At 42.4% G+C, this 26916-nt stretch overlaps 1 protein-coding gene across 1 annotated transcript in view; it reads right to left on the bottom strand.

Annotated features, from left to right (window-relative positions):
- LOC145392104 (vascular endothelial growth factor receptor 3-like) overlaps positions 1 to 23811 on the bottom strand; it is a 114891-nt gene extending 91080 nt beyond the window's left edge. The window contains exons 1-2 of the mRNA XM_080266558.1: positions 23481 to 23811; positions 14951 to 15156 (exon numbers count right to left, since the gene is read on the bottom strand). Coding sequence (XP_080122684.1) covers positions 14951 to 15156; positions 23481 to 23811 — 537 coding nt within the window. The remainder of the gene's footprint in view (positions 1 to 14950; positions 15157 to 23480) is intronic.
- Between the last annotated feature and the right edge of the window lie 3105 nt (positions 23812 to 26916).

Genomic DNA, 26916 nt, shown 5'->3' with positions numbered 1-26916 from the left:
CACACACACACACACACACACACATCTATGATAGGACAGAGAGAGAGAGAGAGAGAGAGAGAGAGAGAGAGAGAGAGAGAGAGAGAGAGAGAGAGAGAGAGAGAGAGAGAGAGAGAGAGAGAGTACATACTAGTACAGAGGAAGTTTATAGGAGTTACCAGGAAGCCTGTTGGCCCATGACGATTTATCTCATGGAAAAAGGCTAATTCTACCAAAATCTAACCAGCGTGTGCGAGAAAAGACTCTAAAATATGAAAGCCCTCCTCCACACACCATACCATCCGGGTAAACCAGCAAGAAAAAAAAAACACAAAAAAAACAACAAAAACATCATGCTTGTTAGGAAGAACAAATATAGTAATTTGTATAGGGGAGGCAGTTGAGAAACGACTACGCACTCTGTACAGTACAGATCTGTATAAGAAAGAGCGTACACAGTCGCCGAATGTTCTCGTTATTAAGCAAAGGCCCCACAGTCTTCAGCGTACACTTCAACCTGGAAATACATAACAATAAGATATAGCTTAAAGTCTCGAAGCATCTGCCAAGCCGAATAGTAAATGTATCAATAATTTTTGCACTTACTATACCTGGTAGCCTATTACATTGTTCCAGTGGACAAATATTACTGTAATTTTTCCTCATATTAATGTTATAGCCTTTGCTTTGGACTTTCATTCCATTATTTTTGGTCAAAGTATCATTCTTTACTTCGAAAAAAACAAAAAATCTAACATCGTCAAAGTTGTCAGTTTTAAATATATACTTGTACTGAGTCTCTTCAGAGTCGTGGCTTTCTTAGAAAAACATATTTACTTTGTTTTGTCGCTCCTCATAGTGTAAATTTCGCAGCGATGGGTTCATGTTTGTGGCTCTGCGTTGCATCCTCTTGCGTCTGTCTTCGTCCATAACAAGGTTCGAGGACCATTGTTGCACATAGTATATATCCTAGATGTGCTCTAACTAATGACGTACAAAGCTTAGAAATTACATTGGGCGTTTTATTATCAAAGTTCCTCTCAATGAAGTTAAGCATTTTGTTTATCTTGCTACTGGCTGCTATGTACTGGAGTTTTTGAGGCCGTTACTGATAACCCCTAAATCCTTCTCGCCCTTTACTTCCGCCAGTGGAGTATCAAACATGCGGTATTCATACGTAATGTTTTTGTCACCATAGTGTATTACCTTACATTTATCTACATTACATTTCATATACCATTTTCACTCCAGTTTATTAACTTAGGCAGGTCGCTTTACATAGATTAGAAGTCTGCTTTCGTAATTACTTGGCCTTCAGTGTTCGTGTCATCTGCAAATGTCTCTACCTTAAAAACGAGTCTGTTTTTTAGATCACTGATGGATACAGTGAGAACAGCTGGTCCTAGAACTGACCCTTGAGGAACTCCACTTGTTACTTCCAGCCACCCTGATGATTCACCATTTGTTAGTACATGGTGCTTGCGATTCGTTAACCATTTACTAGTCTATGAACATAATTTGTTACAGAGGCCGTGGGCTTTTACTTTTCGAGTAGTCTTTGATAAGGAACTTTATCAAACGCATTCTGGAAAGATATATGACATCCAGCCATATTTTTGCATCCCAGTTATCGTACATGGTCTTAAAAAATTCAAGCAAATTTGTAAGACATTATGTTATTAAGAAACCCGTGCTGATTATCTGTTATAAGACTATGCTTATTAAAGAACACGATAATTGTATCTTTAACAATTTTTTCTCAAAAATCTTGTACAGCACAGACGTTAAGCTTATTGGGCGGTATTTTGTGGCACATTTTGTATCGCTCATTTTAATAATAGGCGACTTGTTAGCGAACTTAAACTGATTAGGTACTGTACATTCAGTTACTGATTTATTGAATATTTCGGTTATAGGAAAGGCCAACACCATTCACACAGTGTGCAAGGATATACTTGGTCTGGGCCAGTTGATTTATCTGGGTCGATTTTCTGAAGATACATTAATACTTCGTGTCCTGTCACTTTGTTGACTGATAACTTTATCATCATCTGCTCCTGAGAAAATCTGTTGAGGGATGGAAATGTTTACGCAATTTTCTTTGTGAAAACAGTTGTTATTGTTTGGCCACCATGGACGAGATCGCCTTCCGAGTGTAGTAGAGGGCCTATGCCATATTTTACATTTTCCTTACTCTTCACAAATTGAAAAAATATGGTAGGGTTTCACTTTGCTTCGGAACTTTCGCCTTGTTGTTTTCGTACATTACCCCTGGAATTTATAATATGCCGTAGTGGCTTCGTGATTTACTGTACGTTTATATTATTTATATGCTCTTTTCTGGCCACCAATGATTTCTTCAATACTCTTCGACACCCAGGCAGATTAATCAGATTGACTATTTCTTCGGTAATTCTCAGTATATTTTTTCGTTCGATGACATCAATCGATTAGTGAATATTTCCCGAATTTCTTCAGCGTTTTCCACCGGTTGTAACTTATCCAATTGGTGTTGGGCATTTCGTTTCTCATAATATGGAAACGAGTTTTTTAAATGTTATGAACTAAAAGGCTGGTCTGAGAGTTTAAATCAAGCCTAATGATATTGTAATTGTTGTTAAAATTTTCACCATCACTCAAGTTTCTAAGGTCACTGTCTGTTGCTAGGGCATGGTCGAATATATACTTACCACGTCTTGATGTATTCATGGCCTGATTTAAAAATACATTATCTATCAGTTCTACCAATCTGTTCCCTTCTTTGTGTCGACACGAATTTTTCCTATCAATATTCTGATTATTAAGGTCCCTCCAAATTACACCATCTTTGTTTTCTACGACTGATTTTATTATTTGTAATTAGTTTATTACTGTGAAAATTTTGTCTTACAAATAATCGTTTCAGTGTAGAATTCACTGGTCTGCATTGCGTTTATGTGGTTTTCATTATATATTTGAACTCCCCTGCCGGCTTAGTGCAGTCGGAATTTTTAAATATTCTATAGTTTTGCAGCAATATTTCTCCAATAACGTGCTTGTCATGAGGATTTAATTACGATTCTGCATTTACAAAAATGTTGGGATTTTCGGTAGTTGCATACGTGACTAATTCATCTCGCTTTTAAATAATACTTCTCGCATTCATAATACCAGTAAAGTACGCTTTGTGAGCGCGTGATGAGCGAGCGAGCGTTTATACGTACGCCTATAATCATAATTTCAACTTGGTGTAAACTTTCAAAATTTCTGGTGAGGTAGTTGTAGTTGAACAACAACAGAAGAATAACTGATTTAAGCTATTTACTCTCTCTCTCTCTCTCCCTCTCACACACACACACACACACACACACACACACACACACACACACACACACACACACACACACACAGATGTGTGCACTCATGTAATTAACATATGAAAGTGAAAAACAACTCATACCCGCATGTGTCACTTTCATAGTGCTTTAAACTGATTTCATAGTGGGGCATGTCAGTTGAAGCCCCCAGTAGGAAGCTGGGATTCCAAGGGATTTCTTTGGTCTCATGAGTAAATATATAACTAAAAAATAAATTTACTGAATGTATCTACTTCCAGCTGAAAGAATCGCTTCTCTATCTCACAAAGTAAAAAAGTTATTAGCCTCGAGAAACTATCGCGGTCAGGCTATGTCGTTTTGGGCTGCTCATTTCTCAGCTGAACCTAGATTAAACATCACTTTGCTACTCCTGCTCACTCGTAACAACTTTCACAGTACAGCTAGATCTGTTACGGATGTGAGACACACTAAAATCAGCCCTGTTCAACCGTCTAAATCTTCAGTCAATATGATGACACTCCTAAGAGCCACTGAACCTAGAACTCCCACCCTCCCTCCCCACAAATCCCCTGACTGGTGAATGATATCTACCTGCACCTAAGCTGAGGTCAGATCTACCTGACTCAGTTGGTTTTCTGGTCTCACCTCACTTACCCTACCACCATTGGCCTCATGGATTGGATTATTAACAGCTGCACCATTAACTAAGCTTCTTTCCACCTCTCTAACACTACCTAAAGAAAGCCTGTTGCTGCTATCTAGAATTCTGCCTACCTAGCTTTTCCAGCCCTAATAAGGTGGACACTGTCTCTACCATACAATCTCCTGTCATAACAAGAGCTGTCTCATACAACAAACATCACACCCTTTTAATACATAGACTTTCTAGCCTGTTACTGACTCCAATCATTGTACTGAGAATTACAGAACCATCATTAAATTTTGGTAACTGACCACAGACAACTGACTTCCTATGACATTCCTTAAACTTCCTAATAAGGCCCATGGCTTCCTTAGTATCTCCTCTGACTTGCAAATAATTAGTCTGTACCAAAGTAACAAAGACATTCCTCTGAGGTGTTGTAGAATAAGTCATCGGCTCACTTAGTTACATCCTATAACCTACACCAAGGAAAGACCCAAACTCTTCCTCATTGAACCCTTAGTATAAAACTTCTCTTGATGTCTAAACAACGGGTCTGCGACAAGTATGAGGCTTGGCTCAACTTGCACCTCAGCCCCTAGGACACTGGTTCTCAAATTGGGAACAATGGCCCCCAAGGGGACCAGGGCAGGGTTTTAGGGGGGGCATGGTAGGCTAGTGTAAGTAGTAAATCAGAGTGAGTCTGCCTTACACTCGCGTGAGGGGGGGGGGGGACGTGTTTAAGCTTGTCGCCTTGTCGCTCTTGCTCCAGCGTATACTTGCTATGTTTTGACACTGATGGACCTATACGGCTAAGTGGCAACACTGTATCCAATATGCTGGAGCGAACTTGTCGAGCAAACGATATATGAAGTCCTATTCGCCTCTATAGAAGGGATTCTTCCAATAGACTTGGAACTATGTACAGGATGCAAACGTTTCTCCCTGGCTCCTTGTTGTAACCTCCCTCTCAGCCATGACCCCAATTGGAACTCTCAGATGTAAATTTGTGATAAATAATATCTACTGCCTTATGTACACCATTCTAGTGTTACTTGCCAAATATTTATTTGATATTTGCATTGTAATTTGATATTTTTTCTGTCTATCCAGCTACCTATAGATATATTTAGATATAGAAATAGTCTTAGAGTTTATGTATTCCAAAATTCTGCTTTCCCAGTTCACTGGTGGTCTCACTGTCACACCTCTGCCTTTGATGCTGTTCTCACATATTATCTTTGTAATCTCATTTCTGTTCACTTTCTCATTCATTCATTTGTTTTTTATTATCATTCGCCACTTGCTCAAAAAAAAAAAAAAAAAATGCAGCACTGGCTTAAGATACACGAGGAAATTCAACTTTCACCAAATGATTTGAATTAAAATTCTATCTATCTATCTATCTATTGCCAGACGCCTCAATCCCGTTTGGGGTGGCCACAAACAAATCGCCTCCAAGTCGCCCTGTCCCCCGCCATTTCACTGCCCTGCTCCCAACTCACATCCCCCTCTCTCATATACCTCTCCACCCCATCCCTCCATCTCATCCTCGGCCTCCCCCTCCCTCTTCCCCCCTCCACCTCACTCACATACACTCTCTTCGTCAGTCTTTCACCCTCCATCCTCTCCACATGGCCAAACCACCTCAGTGTGTTCCTCATAACGCTTCCTATCACATCCACATCAACACCACAACGCTCCTTTATATCCTCATTCGTCAGCCTGTCTCTCCACGTGACTCCACAGGCTCCTCTGAAATAACTCATTTCCACTGCTCTCACTCTTGACTTGTGTCCTTCCAACAATGTCCAAGATTCACTTCCGTACGTTAGAGTTGGTATCACAATACTGTCATGTAGTAACTTTTTCACTTCCATGCTCACTTCCCTGTTTCTTATCACTGCTTTCAAAGAACCAGCAACCTTTCTTCCCTGTTGTACCCTTTCAAGCACTTCACCCTCCAAACCTCCATCCTTACTCATCACACTACCCAAGTACTTAAACGTACTCACATTTTCCAATTCCTCACCATCCAACCTCGCTGTACATTCACTAACTTGACCTCTCTCAAAGACCAGCACTTTACTCTTCCCTACATTCACCTTTAGATTCCGTTTCTTACACACTCTCTCAAACTCATCCACCAAGCCTTGCAGCTCCCCTTCGTCTTCACTCAACAACACAGTATCATCTGCAAACAACAGTACAGGGAGTTTCCAAACTGACGATGCTGGTCTAGAGTGCGAGCTGTTTGCGAAATTGTTTAATCTCACCCAGTTGGTAAAGCAACCAACCAGAATATCTGAAAATCCTGACCATAATGCCCATCTCTTGGATTTATTCTTGACAAATAATCCAGATCAATACAGGATAGAGGTACTGTCACCACTTGGATCCTCTGACCACAATCTCATCAAAGCTTCATTAGTTAACCCTCCCACACCTCCCCGTTCTGAACCTGTCGGGGTGACCCGATGGCACTTTGACAGGGCAGACTGGGATGGATTTAGAAATTATCTTGGTGATGTTCCATGGCAGTCTTTCTTCTCTAGTGATCCCAATTCTACCCAGTCCCACATTTGCGACTTAATACTAGCTGGATTGGATTTATTCATACAAAGTCAACAGTTCACTAAAAGATCGAACTCTCTCAAATGGTTTGATGGCAACTGTGCCAGAGCAACAGCCCAAAAGTCATTAGCATATAACTCTTACTTAAAATAAAAAAACATCTGAATCACTCTCCCAATCCACTAACTTGACCTCTCTCAAAAACCATCACTTTACTCTTCCCTACATTCACTTTTAGATTCCGTTTCTTACACACTCTCTCAAACTCATCCACCAAGCCTTGCAGCTCCCCTTCGTCTTCACTCAACAACACAGTATCATCTGCATAGAGGGAGTTTCCAAACACTATCCTCTCTCACCAGGACCACTCCAACATCCACTACCCTTCCTTGTACCTCTTTTATTACCCCATCCATGTACAGATTGAACAACCATGGAGACATGACACATCCCTTTTTCAAACCAACTTTCAAAGAGAAAAATTCACTTAGTTCACCATCCACACGCACTGCAGCCTTCGCACCATCGTACATACTCTTCACAGCATTCAACAACTTCCCATCTACTCCATATATTCTTAACACTTTCCACAATCCTTGTCTATCCACCCTGTCATATGCTTTCTCCAAATCCATGAAAGCCGCATACAACTTCTTTCCCTTCTCTAGAAACTTTTCCACTAAAGATCTAAGAATGAATATCTGATCTACGCAACCTCTTCCCTTCCTAAAGCCTCCCTGTTCTTCTCCAACTAATTTCTCTGTTCTTTCTCTAACTCTGTCTGTAAGTATCCTACCATACACTTTTCCTATTATACTAAGAAGACAAATGCCCCTATGATTACCACACACTTCTTTTTCCCCTTTTCCTTTGACCAAGGGAATAATTATACCTGACTTCCAATCCTCCGGGACTATACCTTCCTCCCAGGCCGATCTGCACATCTTCCACATCCATTCTACTACTATCTCTCCCCCATGCTTCAGCATTTCACCACACACTCCATCAATTCCTGGGGCTTTCCCTGATTTAATTTTCTTCATTGCTTCCACAACTTCTATCCTACTGATTTCTTCCTGTCTTCTCACCTCCCTCCTTCTCCCAGCCATTCCCGAGCCACTTATACTCGCATTGCTTCCATCCTCTACGTTCAACAATTCCTTAAAGTGTTCTCTCCATCTGCTCACTTTTTCTCCCTTCTCCACTAGTAATCTACCATTTTTATCTTTCACTCCCCTGCTAACTTCACTTCCACCCTGTCTTACTCTTTTCACCTCTCGCCAGAACATTTTCTTACAGTCCCTCCACTTTACACTCAAATTCCTTCCAAATTCCTCATCCACTCTCTTCTTACTCTCTCTTACTAATCTTTTCACCTCCCTCTTTCTTTCTACATATAATTCTTTCTTCCACCTCTCAACTTCTTCCACGCCCCTATTTCTCATCCATTCATTGTATGCTTTCTTCTTTTGTGCCACAGCCTGTCTCACCTCTTCAGTCCACCACGCTGTTCCTTGCACCCCCCTCCGTCTTCTCTTCCTTCCACACACCACATCACATGCTACACATATTTCTTCTGTAAATATCCTACACACACCTTCCACGTCTCCCGTCTGCTCCAATTCATATTTGCCCAATCGTTCCTCCACCTCTCTCTTATACTCTGCCTTTTTCTCATCCTCTTGTAACCTTTCCACTCTCCTTGCAACTACTCCTTCCTCTCGTCTTTCCCTTCTTCTATTCCTCCATCTTACTTGAATTCTAATTCTGGCCACCACCAAGTAGTGGTCAGAAAGTCCACTCCCCCAACCTCTATAAACTCTTGCATCCATTACACATCTTCGCATCCTTTCATCCACACACACATAATCAATCTTTGCCTTCCTTTCATTCAGTTCACCACCCACCCTTCTCATCACTCGCCATGTATACCTGTGGATCATTTTATGCCTGAAGAGGGTATTGGCTATCACCAACCCCCTCCCAGCACAAATGTCCACTAACGCACTCCCATTCTCATCTATCTCAGCAGGCACACCCCACTCACCAACTATTCCATCCAACTTCACATTCCCAACTTTACCATTCATATCACCAATCAAAAACACTCATTCCTTCCAAACTTTTCCATGCACACTTCTACATTTGTCCAGAACTCTTCTCTCACTCTTCTAGCACGATCTTGTGCTGGCGCATACACACACACAATCGCCCACATTTGTATTCCAACTTTCAACTTTACCCACAGAATCCTTGACCCAACTGATCCATACTGTCTAATGCTCCTCTTCCATCTTTTACTCACAACTATACATACTCCTTCCTTTGCCCTCTCATTCTCACCTACTCCTGCACATATACCCCATCCATACTCCCATTCTCTCACATTTTCTCCTCGCCATTTTGTTTCAGTTATTCCACATACATCCACTTTCGCACCCTCAAGCACCTGGACAATCTCTCTCTCTTTCGCCTCATCATTCGCTCCCCTTACATTCCAAGTTCCAATTACCATGTCCTTTGTCCGGTCCTTGGTCGTCATCGTTTGGTCAGTCCTTGTCCGAGGCTTGTTGTTTGTTTTTTTAGTTAGTTGTTTTCCGGGGAGGGGCACTAACCCTCCGCCAACCCTTTTAGTCGCCTTTTACCACAAGCAAAAAAGAAAAAAAAAATCACATTATGTTGAATTTAAATCAAACGGCCTTCACCAAACCCGATTTCAATGCAGATTTAGCAGCTCTGACTTGAAATTGATGACAATGTGAAACTTTAATGCAGGGTAGAGTCGGCTACAAATTTAAAACAGCATTTGTTTTTTTGCTACTTTCTTAAAAATATGGATGTTTTTGGATGATTACACATTCATATGTGGTATCTTAGCTTCTTCTGTTGCGTTTCACATCTTTTTACCATTTTTTTTTTTTTTTGCATCAACATTTACTGTTTACTGTCAAAATTTGTGACAGTGTGAAAATGATTCGGTAATGATTAAATATGATTATTAAGAGTGTAATGCTGCATTTTGCAATTTAACGCATTTTTTCACATTATTTTCTTACAGTGTAACCATGATTTTACATATTCTTTGCATAAGTATAAGCAACGACGGAACCCGGCTACCACACGCAGAAAATTTGGAGAATTTAATAGTTACTATGATGCCAGATGAATTTAGCTTCAATTGCATTAACCCGTACCAAGCTGGACAAAAAAATAAACTGATATCCCTCTATGCTGGGCGATTTTGTTTTTTTTCTGGTTAAATGGGCATAATACATCAGTATAAGATCCCTGGCACTAATAAAAGCAATCACAAGAGCCAGACAATTAGTTGAATCGAGACAGGTAGGTGCCACACTACCTCTGAAATCTTCGAGGTTACTGAGACAGCAAAGCAGCTGTGAGCTTGTGAACCGATTCTGGATTTTTTTTTCTGGCTAAATAGGCTTAATACATCAATATAAGATCCCTGGCACTAATAAAAGTAATCACCAAAGTCAGAAAGTAAATTGAAATCGAGTCAGGTTGGTGCCACTCAACCTCTGAAATCTTCAAGGTTACTGACAAAGCGGCAGTGAGCCTGTGAAGACACAATCACCTCCCGTGCTTTTAAATCAGTGTTGTATGCATAGCGGAGAAATGTCTGAAGTTAGCGAGATATATTAATAATTTCCATTTTATTCAGGTTGCCTGCAGTGACTTCTCAATGCTGTAGGGCGGAAATCTACGTCACTGGCGTTTTTGAAGGGGACGTAGATCTATGCCGTTAGCATGGTACGTGTTAATGGTCACATCTACATTATTAACTCCAAAGTGTCTTTAATGTAACATATTCTATTTTATTAGAAAAATAATAATGAGCAAATAAATGCAGCACTGTTTGCAAAAATCAAATACTGAAAACCTGTGATGTCACAGTCCATAAAATTTAATTCACTTGGGTGTTATTAAAAATAAATCATGCTAGTTTGGTGAAAGTCATTTGATGCTGGTGATTTTTTTTTTTTTTTCGGTACTGATTTGAAATATATGCAGTGAATAATTCACTTTGGTGCAACTGGCCACATAATATTAAACTTTGCCATTCATCTGTTTCTAACTGTATGGCTTTTTAAACATAGATTTGTGATGGCTACCAGTGTTGCTAAGAAGCGGAAGTACAATGATGAATATATCAACTACTGATTATCTTCAATTCTCATTTATGGAGTCGAGAAACCTCAGTGTGTGACGTGTTTCGAAATGCTAGGGAATGATTCTATGAGGCATAGTAAGCTGAAGCATCATCTGACGACAATCCACCCTCAGAATGCGGAGAAAGGCCCCAGTTGTTTCAAGCACCACGCACAGAGCTTGGGAAAACAGAGACTGCGTGAGAGTGGTTCTCTTCAACAACAGAACTTTAATGTACTAAAGACATCATATGAGGTTTCTCTTGGTATAGCAAGCAAGAAAAATGCCCACACGATTGGTGAAACTTTAATTAGGCCGTGTGTTGTAAAGATAGTCAAGTAGGTTCTTGGACAGTCAAGTGCACATAAGATTCAGCAGCTTTTCTTGTCAAATGACACAGTGAAATGGAGAACTGGTGAAATGTCAGCTGAATTGTAACAAGTGATACAGGAGATTAAATTGTCTCCAACTTGTATATTTGGCAGTACAGTTGGATGAGTCAAAGGATGTGAGTTCTTGTGCACAGCTACTCGTGTTTGTTAGGTATATATTCATGCATGACATCAGAGACGAATATCTTCTCTGTACACAGCTTGAAACTACCACAAAAGCGTCAGATGTGATCGAATAGTTTACTTCTTTCTACACACTGCCTGGGAAGATTGTTGTGAAGTCTCTTCTGATGGGGCTCCGGCGATGCTGGGATCAAAATCGGGGCTAGAGAAGCATGTCTAGGAAGTAGCTCCGAATGAGAAAGTGGTTTACTGTATGATCCATCGTTTTGCACTGGCGTCAAAAAATCCTCCATGATGCCCTTTGCAAGATCTTAGAGGCTGTGGTATAATGTGTCAACTCTGTGAAAACAGGAAATTTGAACTCTCACCTTTTCCACAAACTCTGTGAATGCATGGATTAATAAGAGCATGAATCCCTTCTCTTTGCTCCAACGTGCGATGGCTTTCCAAGGGCACAATTGTGTTCAGGACGAATTCCTTGACCTCAAGAATGCTTCTGGTGGCAGAGATCTTTATGGAGAAAAATCTCTGACGGTGTTCTGGTGTTCCATGTATCAGTCATATCCATAAGATAGTGAAATAACACTTAGAGACCTGTTGCTATTTTCCACAACCTACTTATGTGAACCTGGCTTCTCCACCCTTCTACACATAAAAATTAATAGCCGAAACCGGTTGAATGTGGATCCAGATATAAAATGTGCGTCGTCAGTGACTCAGCCTCGATGTAGTCGACTGACTGAAAGCAAACAGTGTCATCCATCCCACTGATATGTAACAAAATATGCATTCTGAGTGATAGTTTTAAGCATTAGAAAGAAATGGAGAGCACCAAAACAATTCATTTCATCATTATTTGTGAGAGGCTTGAGAAAAGACTGAAGGGAAGCCACGACGATGTTAAGATCCCCACAAGTGGGGAATGAAGTGAAGAAGTTTGAGAAACACTGCTCAAGACCCAGAAACCTGTTCCTCACAGATACACGACCATTAATGTTACTCGCTTGACTGGCTGGCCTCGATCACTATCATATAGCCTGGTTCCAACCTTATCTAGCATAGTTTCTAAGTTGTCTACGTTCCCAGACACTTTTGCTTCCACTTCCTTTGCATGCACTGCCTTAGCACTCATCATTCCAGCCTCATTCTCCCAACATTTCAACCTGTTACTTAATACATAAATTACCTCACTGTTTTTATTAATTTCTGAACAAAGCCTACTCAATAGCTTAACAAATACACAACACGTATACTCACCTTCCTCTTTCACCTTGAAGTCTCTTACATACTACTTGGAACACACACAGCCGATGAATCGCTGGGCAGGAGCCATTTTAAACGAGGGCTTCGGAATAACTCTGAAAGCATGATTTCACCTAAAAAGATCAGAAGGTGAGAGAGAGAGAGAGAGAGAGAGAGAGAGAGAGAGAGAGAGAGAGAGAGAGAGAGAGAGAGAGAGAGAGAGAGAGAGAGAGAGAGAGAGAGAGAGGAGTGGAAAGGGAGGGAGGGAGAAAGAGGGGAGGGGAAAAAGGGGGAAAAAGGGGAGAGCGAGAGAGAAAGAGAGGGGGAGAGGGAGAGGAAGAGGGGGGAGGGGAGAAAGGGAGGGGGATGAGAGAATAATCTGCAGAGGAAGAGGGAGAGAGAGAAAGGAAGAGAGAAGGAGAGAAAGCATGGGAAGGGGGGAGGGGAGGGGAGAGAAAGAATAATCTACTTCCTGTACCTCAAGCACGGGTATCATAATAACGCATTTGGACTGCAGAGATTGATAAAAAAGAAAAAAGAAAAAATATACAAGACACAGAATAAGTGACAGCCCGCATACACTAAGAAAACATAAACAGGCACAGTATGAAGGAAACAACGTAAAGTAGGAGACTACCGAAGAGAAACCTACGAAGGCAGAACCGAGCGGAAAAGGTAAAGTCCTCACAGACCTGATAAAAAGAAAAGAATCCATCATCATCACTATTCAGTCCACACTTCTCGTTACGTGAGAGGAAAGTATAAACGATATAAGTGGGAACCGCCAGGCCCATATTACTCCAGATAAGGTTATGTCCAAGGCTCTTACTGCTGACCGAAGAGACGCGAAATCGATCCCGGCCTGGGACGGCGAAAAGACTGGGGACCAAATTTACTTTAAAAATCTGGGCAAACTTTTCACAAGGTCCACCGACATAATTATAAAAACATCTCGCAATTACAATCAAACCAGTTCTGAATGAGATAGCCCACGAATGTTGCTACCCAGTATGGACGCTACGGTCTTACACCATTTGTTGCAGGTAGGAAGATTACTTGGTTTCAGGGAACGAACTTTTTAGACCATACCCAGAGTTGGACACATGGAAAAAGTGAAGGTGACCAGGCTACGTCACTGGTGTACTTACAAGAAATTTCTAGTTGCATCACAGGATTGTCATCGATGTGCAAAACACTTGACCTTCATCCCTCTCATCAAGAGACTATCACATGGTAGAACAAGTGGCAAGTTGGAAAAGCCACCAACAGACTGTCAGATAAATTATAATTACTCATATACACATTCATTCACTCACAGTTCAGGCCTCCAGATTTTCCAGTTTCACTTGAAATATCATGGAACATCCATAATAACGTTACCTCGTGAAGAAAGATCTGATAAAACTTCTCTGTGACAGTGAAGTTTATCCTTTCCGACTGAAAAATGGTAGGAGCTAGTTATATAGTAATCATTGCCAGATGCAGGAGGCCGAGGCTAGGCCAGCGCTTTCATGAACATTTGAAAATAAGTGAATTACCTCTATCCTTGGAGGGACTACCTAAGGAAAAAAATGCTTAAAATGTGAAGGAAACAGAACAGGGGAATTATTGAGAAGTTTGTGTGTGCATCTAGACTCTGAGACCAATCTAGTGGGCTTTTCAACAAATTCATGGTTCATCTGTATAGGAAAACCACAAATACAATTATTATCAGCAAAGTTACCATCACGCTGCCCATCTTTTTAGCTCTGCAGCAATTCGAAGCTACTCCACGGAAAAGCGACTACAAAAATCATTCCATTTGACCCGTGAATTATGCTGATGTTGTGCTTGTACTGATCCTGCAAGCAATTAACTGTACGTTACATCACAGAGACTAACTACGGAAGTAATACCTCTTGACCCACATCCAACCATAGAGAATAACGATAGAAATAATTCCATTTGGCCCACATGCTAACACGGGAGAAGCTACAGCAGTAATTCTTTTTGGCCCAAGCACCACCACAGGCAATAACTACAAATACAATTCCTCTTGGTCCATGTCCTATCACAGATATTAATTGCAAAAACAATTCCTCCTGGTCCATGTACTAATGAGGATGAAAGTCTGCCTGTTATTTCACCTCATTTACTTGTCACTTTCCTCTGCTAACATTCCAAAGCCGAGAGAGTACTGGTCTTTCTCTGCCAATAAATGTTTCTCGCTGATATGATGCACCATAAACGAAAGTGTCGGATACACCCTGGATGTGAAATAGACAGAATGGAATAATAGATCCTTCGTAACTGATTGTGCCACTACAGAAAATAACAAAGAATAATATTCCTTTAGTACACCTCCAATAGAAAATTACTGCGGTAAATATTCCCCTTTGGCCCACGTACACCACCAGAATTCAAAGCAACATCACAGAAAATAACTATATTCTCCTTAGCTAACCTACCCACCAAGCCAAAAAAAAAAAAAAAAAAAAAAAAAACTACAAAATATCCTCTAGGCCACGTACCGTCCTGTTGCCGATCTTGTTGACCCTGCAGTTGAGTCTGGCCGGCTGGTTGACCAAGGCGGTGACATTGCCGGAGCGCTCCACATCGTAGGAGGGGCCCGGGGGTAGGACATCGACGAAGGGCGGGAGTGAGTTGTGGGTGTGGCTGTGGTGGCGGGTGCTGCTGCCGCTGTGGGCCCAGTTCTCCTTCACCGTCAGGCCACACGCTGTAATAATACGTAACCAGGTTTAAGTCAGCCAGGGTTTAAGCCGTTTTTAGTTTAACCCTTTCACGGATGCTAGAGAGGGACACCTTCACGTGTTGGCACTGATATACCCGGATGGCACAGTTTCCCGGTTATTCAACCGTCCCTCAGCCCCTTCCCTATCCCCGAAAAGGAGGATAACAGACTACAAGAGAAGGGGAACTTCAGCCGGCAGTTCACCAAGTTCACATTCGGATGAACCATGGGCTACAACTATTATTACTAATGTACTACTCGCATGGACGTACATAGCATTCATATTTAGGCCAACACCAGGCGATCTCATGCAGCACAGCAAAATCCTTGGAATGGAAGGGTTGATCAAGACAGTTAATATTGGTGGTTAAAGAAGTCGTCTGCAGGTCGAGAAGATGTGAGTTAGGTCTTAGGATGGGGCAGGGAACATTCTGATGATATGAATTTCGTCAGGGCAGACTTATTGAACTTCCATGAAGCCCACTGACATGTTATACAAACACTCCCACAAACCCCGTTACAGTAGTCCTCAAGGAGACAACTCCAGTATGTATTCAATATGGATGGCGAGTATTAGCGCCGAAGAGGTGACATATGGTGTGTGGCATGTAGGAGGTGTGGCATGTAGGAGGAATCCTGGGGCTTGGGAAACAGACTTTCTGGTCTATGCCCAGAGTAGGACACATAATCATCTAACCGTGACTTAATACATACCGGCTGTCTTCAACCTGAATAAGATCCTAAATGCGTCGACTCTCCTGGAAACAAATAACTTGATGCTTTTATTTTTATTGCATTATCGCTTTGATAACTGCTTCCCACAGTCACTATAACAACACGCAGTCAGGTTTAGCTCGAACTTGCTGTATCAGGCTAGAATGAAATAGGTTAATTCATTTTTGAAAATGATCAGTTCAAAGTCCAGGTCACAGGACAAAGTCAAATGTTCGGGGCTCAGACCAATTTTAGGCCAGGGGTGTTGTACCGTCTAAGTCGTACTTCTTGCATTACCTGTACCCACTTTAATGGAAACCTACATATAGTTTCGCCTTTTGTAAAAGCTAGTAATTAAACTGGTTTTAATGAAAAAGATCGGTTAGAGCTAGGTCATTTTTTTTTCCTTGACAATTTTTAGGTACAACTAGTTCAGCCGAGGTAATAACAGTCGAACACTAATACGGTAGCTCGGTCTAGTAAACCACTTCAGACTTATTTCGGGTTTTAGTTGGAATCTCTCTCTCTCTCTCTCTCTCTCTCTCTCTCTCTCTCTCTCTCTCTCTCTCTCTCTCTATCCAATTATCTATATCTAAAATACTGTCTCTCAATCTGAGTATATATATATATATATATATAATCTACTCTCTCTCGCTGTGTATATATATATATATATATATATATATATATATATATAATCTACTCTCTCTCGCTATATATATATATATATATATATATATATATATATATATATATATATATATATATATATATATATATATCTATTGCCAGACGCCTCAATCCGGTTTGGGGTGGCCACAGACAAATCGCCTCCAAGTCGCCCTGTCCCCCGCCATTTCATTGCCCTGCTCCCAACTCACACCCCCTCTCTCATATACCTCTCCACCCCATCCCTCCATCTCAACCACGGCCGCCCCCGCCCGCGTCCCCCCCACCTCACTCACATACATTCTCTTCGCCAGTCTTTCACCCTCCATCCTCTCCACATGGCCAAACCACCTCAGTGTGTTCCTCATAACGCTTCCTATCACATCCACATCCACACCACAACGCTCCTTTATATCCTCATTCATCAGCCTATCTCTCCATGTGACTCCACAGGCTCCTCTTAAATAACTCATTTCCACTGCTCTCACTCTTGACTTGTGTCCTTCCAACAACGTCCAAGCTTCACTTCCATACGTTAGAGTTGGTATCACAATACTGTCATATAGTAAATTTTTCACTTCCATGCTCACTTCCCTGTTTCTTATCACTGCTTTTAAAGAACCAGCAACCTTTCTTCCCTGCTGTACGCTTTCAAGCACTTCATCCTCCAAACCTCCATCCTTACTCATCACACTACCCAAGTACTTAAACGTACTCACATTTTCCAATTCCTCACCATCCAACCTCGCTGTACATTCACTGACTTCACCTCTCTCAAAGACCATCACTTTACTCTTCCCTATATTCACCTTTAGATTCCGTTTCTTACACACTCTCTCAAACTCATCCACCAAGCCTTGCAGCTCCCCTTCGTCTTCACTCAACAACACAGTATCATCTGCAAACAACAGTACAGGGAGTTTCCAAGCACTATCCTCTCTCACCAGGGCCACTCCAACATCCACTACCCTACCTTGTACCTCTTTTATTACCCCATCCATGTACAGATTGAACAACCATGGAGACATAACACATCCCTGTTTCAAACCAACTTTCAAAGAGAAAAATTCACTTAGTTCACCATCCACACGCACTGCAGCCTTCGCAACATCGTACATACTCTTCACAGCATTCAACAACTTCCCATCTACTCCATATATTCTTAACACTTTCCACAATCCTTGTCTATCCACCCTGTCATATGCTTTCTCCAAATCCATGAAAGCCGCATACAACTTCTTTCCCTTCTCTAGAAACTTTTCCACTAAAGATCTAAGAATGAATATCTGATCAACACAACCTTTTCCCTTCCTAAAGCCTCCCTGTTCTTCTCCAACTAATTTCTCTGTTCTTTCTCTAACTCTGTCAATAAGTATCCTACCATAGACTTTTCCCATTATACTAAGAAGACAAATGCCCCTATGATTACCACACTTCTTTTTCCCCTTGTCCTTTGTACAAGGGAATAATTATACCTGACTTCCAATCCTCCAGGACTCTACCTTCCTCCCTGGCCAATCTGCACATCTTCCACATCCATTCTACTACTATCTCTCCCCCATGCTTCAGCATTTCACCACACACTCCATCAATTCCTGGGGCTTTCCCCGATTTAACTTTCTTCATTGCTTCCACAACTTCTATCCTGCTGATTTCTTCCTGTCTTCTCACCTCCCTCCTTTTCCCAGCCATTCCCCAGCCACTTATACTCGCATTACTTCCATCCTCTACGTTCAACAATTCCTTAAAGTGTTCTCTCCATCTGCTCACTTTTTCTCCCTTCTCCACTAGTAATCTACCATTTTTATTCTTCACTCCCCTGCTAACTTCACTTCCACCCTGTCTTACTCTTTTCACCTCTCTCCAGAACATTTTCTTACAGTCCCTTCACTTTACACTCAAATTCCTTCCAAATTCCTCATCCACTCTCTTCTTACTCTCTCTTACTAATCTTTTCACCTCTCTCTTTCTTTATACATATAACTCGCTCTTCCGCCTCTCAACTTCTTCCACGCCCCTATTGCTCATCCATTCATTGTATGCTTTCTTCTTTTGTGCCACAGCCTGTCTCACCTCTTCAGTCCACCACACTATTCCTTGCACCCCCCTCCGTCTTCTCTTCCTTCCACACACCACATCACATGCTGCACATATTTCTTCTGTAAATATCCTACACACACCTTCCACGTCTCCCATCTACTCCAATTCATATTTGCCCAATCGTTCCTCCACTTCTCTCTTATACTCTGCCTTTTTCTCATCCTCTTGTAACCTTTCCACTCTCCTTGCAACTACTCCTTCCTCTCGTCTTTCCCTTCTTCTATTCCTCCATCTTACTTGAATTCTAATTCTGGCCACCACCAAGTAGTGGTCAGAAAGTCCACTCCCCCAACCTCTATAAACTCTTGCATCCATTACACATCTTCGCATCCTTTCATCCACACACACATAATCAATCATTGCCTTCCTTTCATTCAGTTCACCACCCACCCTTCTCATCACTCGCCATGTATACCTGTGGATCATTTTATGCCTGAAGAGGGTATCGGCTATCACCAACCCCGTCCCAGCACAAATGTCCACTAACGCACTGCCATTCTCATCTATCTCAGCAGGCACACCCCACTCACCAACTATTCCATCCAACTTCACATTCCCAACTTTACCATTCATATCACCAATCAAAAACACTCTCTCATTCCTTCCAAACTTATCCATGCACACTTCTACATTTGTCCAGAACTCTTCTCTCACTCTTCTAGCACGATCTTGCATTGGCGCATACACACACACACAATCGCCCACATTTGTATTCCAACTTTTAACTTTACCCACACAATCCTTGACCCAACTGATCCATACTGTCTTATGCTCCTCTTCCATCTTTTACTCACAACTATACATACTCCTTCCTTTGCCCTCTCATTCTCACCTACTCCTGCACATATACCCCATCCATACTCCCATTCTCTCACACTTTCTCCTCGCCATTTTATTTCAGTTATTCCACATACATCCACTTTCGCACCCTGAAGCACCTGGACAATCTCTCTCTCTTTCGCCTCATCATTCGCTCCTCTTACATTCCATGTACCCATTAGCAAGTCCTTTGTCCGGTCCTGGGTCGTCATCGTTTGGTTAGTCCTTGTCCAAGGCTTATTGTTTGTTTTTTTAGTTAGTTGTTTTCCGGGGAGGGGTACTAACCCTCCGCCAACCCTTTTAGTCGCCTTTTACGACAAGCAGGGATACTGGGGGAGTATTCTTGGAAACCCCCCTACCCCCAGGGGGGAAAAAAAAACCAGCGCTTGCAACTGCGTGAGTACAGCAGCTTACCAAGTGAGCCATATCTATCTATCTATCTATCTATCTATCTATCTATATATATATATATATATATATATATATATATATATATATATATATATATATATATATATATACACACACACACACCTCCACCTTCCCCTCTCAGAACTCTCACATCCAACAATCTTCCTATTACATTTCTAGACACAACCACATAGTCCATCAGTGCTTTATCCACAACCATTCCACCCTCCTGTCTCACCCATGTATACTTATATCTTTCTTCTCAAACAGGGTATTTCCAATCACCATCTCTCGCTCAACACACATCTCTATCATTCGTTCCCCATTTTCATTTCTTCCAGGCACACCATGCATACAACTACACCTTCAACTGCTACATTTCCCACTCTAGCATTCAGATCACCCATCATTACCACATTCACATTTGCTCCAAAATTCTCCAGACACTCATTAACATCGTTCCAGAAAGACTCCCTCTCTTCTTCATCCCTTTCACTACCAGGCCCATATGCACTCACAAACACCCACAACTCACATTCAAATTTCGCTTTCACCAACATCAGTCTCGATGACACCTCCTTCCATTCAATCACACACTGCTGTACTTCCGGACTCACTAACAAGGCCACACCTTCTCTTGCCCTTCCTCTATCAACACCTGACAATCTTCCATTCACACTTCCAAACATAGAATCACCCTTCCCTTTCATCTTCGTTTCACTCAAAGCTAACACATCCAACTTTCTTCTCACAAACATTCTCCCAATCTCCTCCCTTTTAGCCTCAATCGTACTACATCCACGCACATTCATAGACCCAATCTTCAGGGTACGGGGATAACTCCATCCCCCATCCCTTTCTCTGGCCTGTCTCTTTTTAGAAACTAATAAACAGAGGAGGGGGTTCCTAGTCCCCTCACCCCGCCCCTTTCAGTCGCCTTTTACGACACGCAGGGAATACGGTGGTAGAATTCTTCCTAACACAACCTGGCCGCAGAGTAGTAGTACCACCTCATAGTGCGGCCAGATTGTGTCCCCCCCGCCACAGGGAGGGGGGGGAGAGAGAGTAGATAAGCTCTCTCGTCTCATCATCATGAGTTGATGAGATGAGATATCAACTCTACTCTCTCTCTCTCTCTCTGTATATATATATATATATATATATATATATATATATATATATATATATATATATATATATATACACATAAATATAATTTATTTATTTATTTATTTATTGATATTTATATTTATATATTTATATATGTACAGTATGTATATTGTTGAGAAACTTGAGTGCTAGTGGAAAATTCCCTGTTTCGCGACTTTTCATTCACTAGTAAGAGTTGCCAGATGGCCTGCTGTTGTAAGCAGAGGTATATTGTAAAGTTATGCATTATTATTTTTTTCTCTTTACCTCCTTAACGTTTTATTTAGGTGAATATTTGTTAAATTAAGTAATTTGATTTCAGTTTGTATGATAAATCATTTAGAGTGCTACCTAATGTATGAAAGTTCTGGAACAGAAAACTGTTGTTGCTATGAGTACATAGTAGAACATTCGATTTTCAAGCAAGATTATAGAAGGACTGGGGAGAGAATAGAGGAGTTTCAGTCAGTTAAGATTTACCTGTGGCCTTGTGCAGTTAGTGTAGCTCCGGTACTTCTGAAAGCAGTGAAGTGTAGTTGGCAAGCATGCAGTGTAATTACTTGGTAAATAAAGACAACGAATGTGAGAAGCTTGTGTTATTACGACACCTGAACTGATCTTGTGTACAGTGAAAGGCAGACCCTATGAAAAATGATTCACTGGACCACATCCTTCCTATACTGGACTACTGTTGTTGGAGCCTGTGGCAATGTGGGATGAGGATGTAACAAGTGGTGTCAGGGGTTGGGGTGGAAATGTGCTGCAGTGAGTCAAATCTTCAACATGTAGTTGGAAGGCATACAGACAAGAAGACAGGCTAGGGAGGAGGAGGTGTCTCTGGCTGCAATCATGATGTTTCTACAAGTTCAAGGTGAACAACTATGAGAAAAAATTGAAGGACAGAAGGAACTCAGTGGACAACTACAAGCACAAAGTGAAGGACAGATAGAGCTCAAGAAATCCCAGCAAACAACTACAGGCACAAAGTGAACAACTTCAAGCACAATGGGAAGTACTACAAGCACAAAGTGAAGAACAGAAAGACCATTATGAACGGCTTCAAGAGGCATTACAGGAGCAACAGGAGTGGCAACTGAGAATGCAGGAACAGGTAGATGCTTTGATGGGGGAAATAGAGGAACAGGAACATTTGCAGGAGGAAGAATGCGCTGACCTACAGCAGCAGAAGCCTGAGGTAAGCAATAAAGTGATAATGTGCAGACAGCATGTAGACAAACAGCTGAAGCATTAACAACAAGTTGAAGATAATTAGTGAGAGAATTGAGGCTGTTGAGAAATCTTGAGCTGCTGAGCCTCAGGTTAGTGTACAGGGAGCAGATGAAAAATATGAACAGTGTATGGTGAATCTTGACGAATCCCAACCTTTATAGGGATGAGTAATCAGAATGTAGAAGTTAAGAGTCCTAGCCTTTATTATGATACCCCTGTTTTTAAGCCCCAAACCAGAGAAGTGCATGGCTATAATGGGGGTCCAATTAAAAAGAAACCTCAGGAATTTGATGGCAAAGAGTCTTGGGAAGCTTACTGTGTGCAGTTTGAGTTGCTTGCTAATCAGAATGGTTGGGATGATAGGTTGTGGGGAATGAAGCTTGCTACTAGCCTCAAGGATGCAACAATGGAGATTCTTGGCCGGATGTCAGTGGAGGAGAGGAACAGTTATCAGTACCTAGCAGAAGTACTGGAGCACAAGTATGGGACCATGTATAAAACTGAGATTTACAAGGCAAGATTCCTGACCCCTGTATGGGCACGAGGCGAATCCCTCTAGCAGCTTGCTCATGATCTGGACAGTATGGCACATAAGGTGTGTTCTGGAGCAGCACCTAATCTGTTGGTTATTCTTCTGAGGGCCCAGGTCATTGTTACTCTTAGTAGTGCAGAGTTGAAAGGGCAAGAAGCAGGCACAACCAAGAAGTATGCAAGAAGCACTGACTAGGGCTCTGGAGTTTGAGTCCTACATCAGGTCCAGTACATCCAGTTGTCAGGAAGGTCATGATGGAAGATTAGAGGCATGAAAGGGGCATGTATATGAAGCTATTTGATGAAAGTTGCTGGTACTATGAAAAGTCAGGATACAGGAAAGAGGACTGTTACATGTGGAAGAGGGAACAGGAGAAGATCAGAGGAGGTTGCTGGTTCTACGCAAAGACAGGACACAAGAAGCAAGATTGTTACAAATGAAAGAAGGAGCAAGGGCAGAACAGTGCAGAGAAATCAATGAATGCAAGAAAAGGGTGTTGGACCTGCGATGAGGTGGGTCATGCTAGTTCTGACTGTCCAGGGGAGAAAAAGGAAGATAAAAAGGAGGCTGCAGAAGACAAGAAAGATGCAGAAAACTAGTGAAGGCTGGAGTTAAGGGGCAACAAACAGACGGTTTTTCCCAAGTAGCCACACCACCAAGAAAATGCAAGAGAACTGCGACTGACAGTGTGCGAGCAGACGGAAGAATATATGGCAAGAGGTGTTCCCTGGTGACTGCTTCAGCCTCAGTGCAGACTTTTGTGATGCCTGATGTGTTACATCATTAGTATCTGCCTGAGTCACCAGAACAATTGTGGCATAACTAGGCACTGAACAGAACTGAGGGGACCCTTGGATGTCCAGACTTGAGTGGCAGAACAAAAGGCCATGCTTCCAGTCTATGTGGCCTAGTTGGAGGATCTTGCCTTTTTGGTGTGGACTATTTGATGTCATGGGATGTGAGCTGGACTTCTGCTCCAAGAGGCACAAGGTTCGAGGAAAGTTGATTCCAGCCATGGCAGTGAAACACATCAGTTCTTGTGGAGAGGTAAGGACACTGCACACTACTGTGATACCGCAATATCAGAACTACTGCTCCAGTGCAAGGTGAGTGGCTCTTTTGACAGCTGTCTAGGCATGGTGGAGCCTGATGGACAGTGTAAGATGAAGGTGGGAGACATGGCGAGGAGGACTTTGGTGGAAACAAGCTCAGGTGAAGTGCCAGTTGTGGTGGCCAGTTTCTCCTGTGAGACACAGAAGATCCATGAGAGAGAAATTTTGGTACTGTTCTAGGCGGTGGATCCTGAGTGGTATCACTGGAAGGCCTGTAAAAGGACTGTAGTCAAAGAATATGGGAATCTGCCTGAACACTTACAAAACCTGTTTACAAGGAATTGCCAGTGCCTGAATGACCCACAAGTGCTGCAGTTAAGGCAACTGCTAGCGAAGTTTGTTGATGTCTTTTCCGTTGGAGACCTAGACCTGGGATGCACAGATCTAGTAGAGCATTACATCAACACCGGGAGTCACCGACCACTTAAACAGCCAGCTTGGAGGATGGCACCAGCTCAGTGGCAAGAAATGGGGATGGTGATGGAGAGCCTTTAAAGTCAGGGAGTTATAGAAAAGTCCAGTAGTCCTTGGATATCAGCAATTGTTCTGGTAAGGAAGAACGATGACTCAGTGAGGTGCTGTGTGGATCATTGAACCCTGAATGAGGCGACAGTGAAGGATGCCTACCCCTTGCCAAGAACTGACGACATGCTGGATGCTCTGTCAGGTGCCAAGTGGTACTCCACCTGAGACATGAAAGTAGAATACCACCAGGTCAAGGTTGCAGAGAAAGACAAGGAGAAAACAGCCTTTTTATATGGGTGGGGATTATGGCAGTTCAAAGTGATGCCCTTTGCCATGTCTAATGCCCCGGCTATTTTTGAGTGCCTCATGGATAGAGTACTGGAAGGCATGCACTGGCAGACAGCTTTTCTCTATCTAGTTGGTGTGTTTGTGTTTGGACGGACTTTCAACCAGGCACTGGAGAGGCTGTCGAAGATGTTCAACAAGGTTTGAGCAGAGCACCTCAAGCTGAACCCCAGGAAGTGCTACTTGTTCCAGAAGGAAGTGAAGTACCTTGGACACATTATAGGTGAGGGCAGCAACTGTACTGATCTGGAGAAAATGGTAGTTGTGAAAAACTGACCAGTTCCAACATGTGTGAAGGGGCTATGGAGAGTCCAGGGTTTGTGTACCTACTACCAGAGTCTTGTCAAGGACTCTGCAATGATAGCCGCATCTCTGCACAAGTTACTGGGGAAGAGACAGAAGTTTATATGGACTGCAGTGACTCAGAAGGCCTTCAATGAACTCAAGCAAACATTGGCAAGTTCTCCAATGTTGTCATACCCAGATCAGATTCAACCATTCATCCTGGAAAGTGATGCTAGTGACCATACAATTGGTGGAGTCCTGTCACTGAAGAAGGATGACAAAGACTATATGATGACGTATTACAGCAAAAAGTTAAGCCCAGAGGAGTGGAACTACTGTGTGACCCATTAAGGAGCTCTTGGCAGTGATGAAGAGCCTTGATTTCTTCCATCCCTACTTGTATGGGTCCTACTTCATCAGGAAGGACCATGCCACACTCAAGTGGCTGAAAACATTAACCCCTAGGCGCCGGTCCACGTCATATGACGTGTTGGTAGTGGCCTATGGTCATGTCATACGACATTTTAGTTTTTCGTGGGCATGTTTGAACTTTGTAGCACGCCATATGGACTCAGAGTATTGTCCCGGCATGGCTGGTGCGCAGGGTCATGCTGGCTGGCTGGGGGAGGGGGCGGGGGTGTGGGTGGGGGGGTGGAAGGGCAGCCCAGCAGTGAGGAGGGCTGTGGTGGAGGGTGGTGGGAGGCTGGTGTAGGGAGAATGTGGCCTTGGAACCAGGTGATACTGGTTCAGGGTTGGGGTAGGGGTCAGGAGGCGTTGGGTGGGTTGGTGGGGAGGGCTACTAGGGGGCCCTGAGGTGTGTGGGGGAGAGTGTGTGGGTGCTTGAGTACACTTGTACTGACCATAGCCAGCCTTTAGGGAGTATCACACTGTCAAGAAATACTAAAGGTAGTGAAATAATGTGTAAACAAGTGTGTAAATAATTATGAATGCCTAAATAGACATAAGTTTGTTAGAAAATAGGTACTGTATCATGGAAAATTTAAAATAAGCTGATCTTTATTAGTTACTTTCTTGTGTGTGTGTTTTTTTTTTGCTACCTTAGTTGTAATATTGTGTTCATATGGCATTGTGATTTACAGAAACAAAGACACACTCAACAGTTCTTTTGGCATGAGATAATCATCCCTCCTCTCTCCACCACCACCTCCAACACACCACCACGACTTTGAACATGCTCACCCCAGCCGCCACGCACTGGCTGCCTCACACCACACCACCACCTCCAAATCGCCAACAGAGAGTAAGTGTATTGTGTGTTTGTTGTCATTTGTGATTGATTTGTAATGAAAAAAATATATATTTTTGGGAAAATCAATTTTCCTGATAGTAACCCAGTTCTGGGACGTGGATAGGTCTACCTATGCCCAGTGCCTAGGGGTTAAAGAATCCAGAAGGACAACTCGTATGATGGCTGAGGAAACTGGGCCAGCACAACTATGAGGTGCAACATTGTCTTAGGAGGGTAATGCTGACATCCTGAGTCATCCTTGTGACCTAGTTTGCAAGCAGTGTAGTAGGAAAGAAGAACGTAGGACGAAATGCAGCCATACAGCAATGACAGAGCCAGTGTCAGCTGAAGAAGACCTGTAGAGGATGCAGGTGGAGGACACTGATTTACAACCAGTGTTGGAGTGGTCGCAGTGGAGTACTGTGTGACCATGTTGGGATGAGGTTTCTGGGCTCAGCCCTGTGACTAAGAGATACTGGAGTCAGTGAGACCTTCTTTGTTTGAACAGGGGAATACTGAAGCATCTGTGGGATACACCTGATGACCTCAACAAGTGTTAGCAACTGGTGGTTCCTAAGAAAAGGAGGTATGATGTCTCAGAAGAGTGTCATAGCTGGATCGCTAGTGGGCATCTGGGAGTGAAGAAAACTCTAAGTCGGCTGCAA

This window comes from Coenobita brevimanus, chromosome 21, assembly GCF_032717465.1.
Source record: "Coenobita brevimanus isolate Jiangsu-jjx chromosome 21, ASM3271746v2, whole genome shotgun sequence".
NCBI classification, from domain to species: Eukaryota; Metazoa; Arthropoda; class Malacostraca; order Decapoda; family Coenobitidae; genus Coenobita; species Coenobita brevimanus.
This window is presented reverse-complemented; position numbering and strand designations above follow the sequence as displayed.